At 46.8% G+C, this 7,771-nt stretch overlaps 2 protein-coding genes across 2 annotated transcripts in view; both read right to left on the minus strand.

Moving 5' to 3' along the window:
• Positions 1-401: 401 nt before the first annotated feature.
• On the minus strand, positions 402-2,296 carry LOC101760269 (zinc finger protein CONSTANS-LIKE 16). Its single transcript, XM_004981949.2, has 2 exons — positions 1,316-2,296; positions 402-1,201 (listed from the first exon to the last, which is right to left on the minus strand). Exons 1-2 carry the CDS (start codon positions 2,222-2,224, stop codon positions 890-892), a joined length of 1,221 nt encoding a protein of 406 aa, XP_004982006.1. The 5' UTR covers positions 2,225-2,296; the 3' UTR covers positions 402-889.
• A 3,471-nt stretch (positions 2,297-5,767) lies between these two features.
• LOC101773794 (protein CASP) overlaps positions 5,768-7,771 on the minus strand; it is an 8,634-nt gene continuing 6,630 nt past the window's right edge. The window contains 5 exon segments of the mRNA XM_004986226.4: positions 5,768-6,156; positions 6,257-6,349; positions 6,829-6,908; positions 6,997-7,095; positions 7,434-7,577. Coding sequence (XP_004986283.1) covers positions 6,090-6,156; positions 6,257-6,349; positions 6,829-6,908; positions 6,997-7,095; positions 7,434-7,577 — 483 coding nt within the window. The 3' untranslated portion in view covers positions 5,768-6,089.

The raw sequence follows: 7,771 nt of genomic DNA on the forward strand, positions 1-7,771 counted from the left end.
GTCCTGGCGCCAAGCCACCTACACCGCGCGACCAACGTGGCACCGGGGCGCTGACGTGGCGCCGAGGCTTGGCGCCACGGATCTTGGCGCCAAGCCTCCGCGCCACGTCAGCGCCCCGGTGCCACGTTGGTCGCGCGGTGTAGGTGGCTTGGCGCCAGGACTGCTGGCGCCAAGACGTTATACCTTGGCGCCAGGCTGCCTGGCGCCAAGCCGAGGGTCCATTTTCGGAATTAGTTTCGCCAGGAGCCTATTTGTGAGATTTTTTCCGAAAAAGGGCCAAAAAACAAAAAAGTCGGGAAGCACAGTAGAATGTGGACTTCGATCAAACTACAAACTTTTTCACGGAGCATTTTGCCACGATCATGGCCACCCAAGACCCAAAACAGGAAGGAAAACATGCATAAGTTATTAAGAACCCTAATCAAACCACATAGCATATCATCACTTGGATCTTATACAGCTTCAGTTCAGAGTTCCAGACCTTTACACATGTAGCTACTAGTACTCCAATGTTCCGGTCGATGAGATCGAGCATCAAAATCTACACCCTTGTAATTAGTACATCCTTCTTTACAAACAGAAGAGAAACACCCAACCTAGCTATACATACTGATCCTTAGCTACTTTGCGCATTAGATTCTGCACAAGATTACAAACATTTCAGTCGTAATCGTAAGTAGGCATCTTGGGGAGCCCTAACTCGCATGTACGGAAGGACAGGCGATTCTGCTCAAAACTAACACTAGGTACGTTCATCGTCATCCCCAATTAAAAGTAGAGTATAAAGAACATGCTACGTGATAGTGTTTACTTGTAGATCATCATGTGTGTATATACGTGCAGATGCACCGATGCATCATGCACATGCTACGCTTGTGCACGTGTGGCCTCAAAAACGGAAGCGCCCGTGCGCGCCCAGTGGTGGCGCGAGCACCATGCCCACGTGCGGCATCATCGCCCGCGGCTGCTGCTGCTGCGAAGGCGGTGGCGGCGGCCTCGGCAGCGGCGGCAGCGAGCTGCGCTTCACGAACCGGCCCTTCATACGCGGCCGCTTCTCGGCGTTGAGCTTGCGCACCTCGTACCGGATCTTCTTGGCGAACAGCCGCGTCCGCCGCTTCTCCCGGTACCGCGACACCCGCGCCTCCCGCTCGCCGCCGGTCACCGCCGTCACGGTGCCGCCGAGGAGTCCCCTGCTCCCCGCCTGCACAATATCCGTGCAACCGATCAATTATTTGGATCACAAGACAGGGTGTATGGAAATGGAAGAAAAACGTGTACTAGATCCCATGCTTGCTTGTTGAACCGAAGTGCTTACCGGGAAGTCCGACCATGACTCGTGAGGATCGAGGTGAGGACGCTCGCCGTGGAACCACGGCGATCCGCCGTCACGGGCCCACGAGGCGATGACTCCGTCGTAGTTGAGCTTGAGTATCATCTCTGGCCGCTTCCTCTTCTTGTCATCTCGTTCCGGCGCCGGCACCGCCATGGTCTCGAGGTTCATGCTGCCCAAGTCCACGTTCACCTGAGGCTTCTCCTCGTCCAAGAATCCCAGATCGTCAAACCCCTCGTCGACTCCCATGAGGAGGCTCTCCATGTCCGCGGCGAAGCTAGCGAGCTCCATGTCCGGGACGTCGTACCCGGAGAGCCCGTCCGCCTCCGCCAAGCCGGAGGCGAACTCCGGCGACGTCTCCGCGAGAGACGAGATCAGGCAGGCCGCCGGCTTCTGCTCCCCCTCGTCGGCCACGGGGTTGTAGAGCTCCGCGAGCATGGGGTCGAACACCGGGACGCGGTACAGAAGGTCCTCATCGTCCTCCTCCAACCCGTGGTAGTCGTTGTCGCCCACGATGCCGGAGCCTGCAGACTCCTCCGCCTCGAGGTCGGGCACCGCCGCCGACACGGCGGCGGCGATCGAGGCGGGCGTGGTCTCGTGCTTGCTCACCCCTGGTTTGGACCGCGGCGTCCGCGGCCGGCGCTTGAGGCCGTGGAGCCACGCGGGCGCGTCGGGGTCGCGGGGAGGGGAGGAGCAGGACGCCGAGGGGAGGCGGACGCGGTGGTGGCGGCGCGCGAGCGGGTTGGCCGAGTGGACGGAGGTGTCGCAGGCCTGGCACAGGAAGGCGTCGTCAGCGGGGCAGTGCCACCGCGCCCGCCGACGCATGCAGCCGTCGCAGGAGCGCGCCGTGCGCGCGCCCAGCACGGCGCCCGTCGCCGCCCCGGCGTTCGTCATTTCGTCGAACACTTCCGGCGGTTAGGTTAAGCGAGAGCTTAACAAAAACGGGAACAGTGTGGGGGCGAGCTCCAAAGCCCCCTTCCCTTTATAAAATTGTGAACTGGCGGCGAGAACCGGGACCCACCGGTCAGTGACGGCTGGTGCCTATAGTCGTGATCGCGTAGGATGTATGTGGGGCCCATGAATGCGCTTTTGGGCTGCGTGGCGCGAGGAGGAGCGAGGGCCGCGTGCGGTGGGCCCAGGAAAAATGCTTATCGGGAAGCTGATTGGCTGGGGGGCGCGGGGAATCCGCTGGGCTGGAATGCTATTGGGCTGCCTGTCACGCCGTTGGATTTCCGGCGGGGCCCATGCGGTGTGGACGCCTCTGCGGCAAACTCTCCTCCTCTTCTCTCTCTTGCCTCTATGGCCATGCGATCAGGTTCAGCGTGCATGTGATAAGTGATATAGGCTATTATTGGATGACTCAGCAGCTGGTGTGTACTATATCATGTGCAGTACACAGGCTGACTTGTCTTCGTGGTTTGCTCCCATGAACGGATCCTGTGCCAAATATAGGATGATACATCAAAAATTTGGAGAAAACATTAGAACCACAATTAGCATTTTTAATAACCATTTTTTGGTTTGATTTTTGAAACCAATCCGAAGGGTGTACTTTGAGAACAAATAAAAGTAGACACCTAGCTAGTGTTAGTTGCTCAATATAAAAATGGCCATGTCACATTATGCAGCTCACATGTTTATTTAATTATGCATTAATTAAATGTTTGTAAAATTTTATCATATACAAAAACTTGTCAGTGCACAACACATAGAGTGACTAACTCTGAGAGTCGACGAAATCCATATATATAACCGGACATGATTCAAAGCTGCGGTACTCTTCGTTAAGATGAAATCAAAGGGACGCATCTCTCCCTTTGGTCCGATTTTTTATCAAAAAAAAAACACCAATCTTAAGTTATCAGGTGGTTGGCCCCACCACAAGTCTAGTGGCAAGCAAGCAGTGTAACTATCTTTGTGTTTGGGAAATTATGATAAGATTCCAGTTTTTTGAGCTGTTTTGCAGTGTGAAATTTTCAGCTAGATGCATGGATGCACATTTGGTCAATATATGCATGTTAGTACCAAATGTTTTTGGACCCAGGTTCCTGCCCACCAAAAAAGGTAACATGTAGCTCGATTAAGTAGCCATCCTGGTTAGGATATATCCTTGTGTTACCAATTCTTGCTTAGTGTGTTTTTTTAAAGAATCTGCACTACATGGTATAAGCTATAGTACCTGATCGTACAAATATGACACACTCGACACCTCACATGCGCCAACTCACACCCTTAAGGCCAGCCCTTTATGGATCTCTACGCAAACCTTTAGGTGTATTTGGAAGTTGGGCTATTTGGTGCAGCTAGCTGTCTGTTGATGTTACTCATACACAAAAACAAAAAGGTTTTCTGACATCACAGTTGCGATATAAGTAGCAAATTCACAATAGGTGCAGCTTTGTTATAAAAGTTCTATTCAATAATAGTAAAAGGAAGGCAACACAATAAGATCTTTCAAAAGGTAGCAGAACCCTGAGAAAAAGCAAAAGAAAATAGTATATTTCTTCTCAAAAAGGCAAAAGGAGAGTTATTATTGTTTGTATTATTTTACATACATCTCTAACATCTATTCCCTACTTGCGAGAAATATGATAAATCCTTCCTAGCTGAAAAAAGAATTTATCGCAGACATTGACAGCATGTCGACCCATAGTAGTCCCCATCAAGCAAGGTCACTATCTTTGCTCGCGCACACAATTTCTCGCAAAACCTACAATGGTTGTATATGCAATAATTATGTATGATAACTCTCCCTTTGTTCTCATTCTTATATATGCTCGGCCATTTATTTCTGAATGGTTGAACAACTCTAGCAAAAGGAATTTTGTTCCCCCGCATGTATAAATGTGACTGTGAAACATTTGGAATGCAAGTTGCAACAAGCATATTTGTAAAGTGTGGTTCACTTTTGTTTTAACCTCGCAGGTCTTCGGATCCTCTCGAGACTCCCAAATAGAATGCACTAAACCTTATATAGTTTATTTTAAAAAAAAGAACCCCTCCTCAATTTAGGTGGTCCGGCCACGAACAAATTCACCCAAGTTTGTCTCCGTTGAGCGACCACAATGCGGTGAAAAAGCAGTTCATAAGCAATATAATATTTCATTCAGCTCTCTTGTCCCATTGTGCAAGCGGTCCATAGAAGAGAAATAGTAAAAGTTACCCATACCTATAGAACTATGGACATCCCATAAGATAATAAAATAGCATATGTGTATAGTGCAGCATTAAACAAATAGGGTGTATAGTGCAGCATTAAGCAAATAGAGTAGTTGGCAAGCCATGTAAACTGTTGCAAGCCAGCAGGTTTCTGTTGTGACCTTTTCTATAGCTATTTTTTTTTTACCTCCGGTAGGATCCACCTTTACCGTTTACCATTGTGGTTTTTTCTGTAATCGTGGACTCCCAGCCGTAGATCCATCTATTTTGATTGTTTTGCAAAATACATTGTGGTCGCCTGGGGTGAAGAAATAACCGTGTATACCACTTATATTCCTTATCCGCATGTGATCTCATCAAGGACTTGTGGCCCACGTGTCAACTGTCAAGGCTAATGGCTTCAGGCTCCCGCTCCAAATTTTCCCCTCGCGGGGCACTTTTTTTTTATGAACCTCGCGGCGCACTTGACGGATAGGCACGCCAGATCACGCCGACGGCGACCCGGGGTAGGTCCCAGGCGACGCCGCGCGCCCCGCGCTAAACACCTCCGATCCGCGGTGACGTGGCCGCATCGATCCCATGGGACGCATGTGGCCCGTACGCAAAGATCACGCCACGACCGGTGGTTTTCCATTTCCTCCTCGCGTGGCCCCCACCTCCCTGTACCTCCCGGGGCCCACTACCGTACTGGGCGAGAGGCTCTCGCCGCCCTGTGGGGTGTGGGTTGCGGCTATTCCCCATTCGGCAGCCAGTCGTTGATGGCTCCCCGTTTGGTGCCTTCCTTGTTCCCCCGCCATCAGTTGTTCTTGGCCGTGGCCAACTGACCCCAGTGAATCGACGACGATCTCGTCTCTTTCTGGAGGCCTGCTGGTGCGAGTAATCCTTCGCTTCGCCGCTTGGCAGGGTTATTATTCGGTCGCTGTTGCTGCCGCTTGTGAGCGCCATAGGGTCAGAAATGGATGGCAGTGATAAGTGAGGAACCACGTAGCTGAACTGGATATCCTGCTCGGTCCCTGTTCCATGTTTTATAGAAACTTACGGTACTTATATTTCTTTATATGCGCTTTCATAGTTTTTACTTTAATTGCACGCATCTAAAATACCTCTGATTGAAAAGAATATTACAGTACTTATTTCTTTGTATGTGCTTTCATAGTTTTTTTACTTCAATTGTACCATCTAAAATACCGCTAATTGAGAAGAGTTTTTTTTTTATAAAATGTGTACTGATGGGAATCGTTATCAAATGTCTGCCTTGCGTTACATCACTCGTACATATGCTAGTAAGATATTGTCTGTCGACCGCACATCTAAACTATCAGAACACTGTCACGGTCTGATGGCCAAGTGTGTGCTTTTCATTTACCAAGAAAATGGTAGTGAATAATACAACAGTATACAGAGACTTAAAAGTCCAATGCCCTGCCCACCCCCTGCCCCCAAAACTGGAAAACTTTTATCTACAGAAATATATCCAGACGCCTAAGGGAACAGAGAAAACAAGTCAATTGCAATTTCAGTCGTGATCCTATGAAGAGATTCTATTGATCAAAACCCACAAGGTCTCAGCTTCTATGATACTGTCGCATGCAACTTCAATTTAGAGCATGTGTGATAGCGTCTGATTGCCAGCATCCAGAATGCTTTCATCATGTCCAGGTGTCATGCTGTGCAAATAGTTCATGTTAGCCATGCTCGGGAATTTAGTCAAAATTTGTTTCTAAAGGCTCAGCTTAAGTTGCTATAGCTATAACGCTGTATACTTACTGGAGATAGCTCAAAGCTGACATTCTGTACAGCAACGTAAATACAAGGAGATGCAATCCAATGCTGTAGAAGAATATAAATGTCCGGGCATACCTGTGAGCAGAAAATAAAATATGTAATATTAATCTCTCATTTCAGTCCACTTCAAGACTGAGTAAAGAAACTCTGGCGTCATGCAGCACAAACGTATCTTTCATGCATCATGAAAGTTTGATATGTCATTTTCAACAGTTTCGCACGCTAAGAAGCTAAAATTAATAAAAGGTGACAGCTAGTATATTGACCCAACATATGAAATTTAAGCACACCTGCTATGACTAGAGCATACTCTCAAGAAGCTACAGCCAAAATAACTACTTTTGTATCACAAGTAATGCACCTCTGCCTAAGTCATTGGGGTCGTTACTATTTCTTTCAAATGTTCTGGCAAATTGAAAATGGTCAAATAGAGACATCTCAACCGTCTTCACAATCACCTACTGGTTATTATCAAACATCAGCATACAGAATTAAAACAAAAACAAAAGGAGAGAGATTGTGTTTTACACAAAGGGAAGAAGAGAGTATCGTACTTGTTACCAAGGAGAAACCGGCCACTACTGAGAGTGATTTTATCTCTTAAACCAAGCTCCTTGTATCGCTGATCCTTTTCCTGTGCACGAAAAAGGAAAGTGTAAACAAACTATGTGCAATAATATACATACAAGTATTGCTAATGATACGTTAAAACACATCTGTACCTTCTTCGAAAAAGCAGCAAAAGGATTTATGTCATCCTCGTACATTTTCTTGTACTTTGCTTCAACATCTGAAGAACCACTTTCAATATCTTCAGCATACTGAAACAATACATCAAAAGTCAAATGATAGAAAACACAACTAAGACAAATTTACTCCCTCCATTCCAAATTATAAGTCATTCCAACTTTCTTGGAGAATCAAAGCATCTCAAGTTTGACCAAATTTATACAATAAAGTACTAATATTCATGATACAAAATAAGTACCATTAGTTTCTTCATTAAATATATTTTCATAGTATATCTATTCGGTGCCATAAACCTTTATGATCCTCTCTATAATTTTGGTCAAACATAAAATGGTTTGAGTCTCCAAGAAAGTTGGAATGACTTATAATTTGGAACGGAGGGAGTATATCATAAAGATTTATGATAAACCTTCTTTGGTCCTCTGGAAACAATCTTGTCGTGGCTGTAGTCCTGGACGTATCGAATCTTCCCATAAAGTTGGACATTATCAGCTTTAGTTTTTTCTAGTTCAACAGTAACCATTTCGTACTTCTCCTTTAATTTCCTCAATTCCTATGATACCAAATAATAATTGTCAGCAATGCTGTTGCACCGTCATGTTTTATATAGTAGATACACATCATTGATATAAATCGAATCCCACGAGAAGTATAACATAACCAAAGCTTGGATGACAATCAAAGCAAATGGCCATGTCATCTGAAATTCACTCCTATAAATATTAATCTAAAGGTCAGTGCGATCAT

Source organism: Setaria italica, chromosome IX, assembly GCF_000263155.2.
Source record: "Setaria italica strain Yugu1 chromosome IX, Setaria_italica_v2.0, whole genome shotgun sequence".
Lineage (NCBI taxonomy): Eukaryota > Viridiplantae > Streptophyta > Magnoliopsida > Poales > Poaceae > Setaria > Setaria italica.

Coding starts and splice junctions, on each gene's coding strand:
- LOC101760269 (XM_004981949.2), bottom strand. CDS start 2,224: ATGACGAACGCCGGGGCGGCGACGGGCGCCGTGCTGGGCGCGCGCACG. Junction 1,202..1,315: donor AGTCATGGTCGGACTTCCCG/GTAAGCACTTCG, acceptor GATATTGTGCAG/GCGGGGAGCAGGGGACTCCT.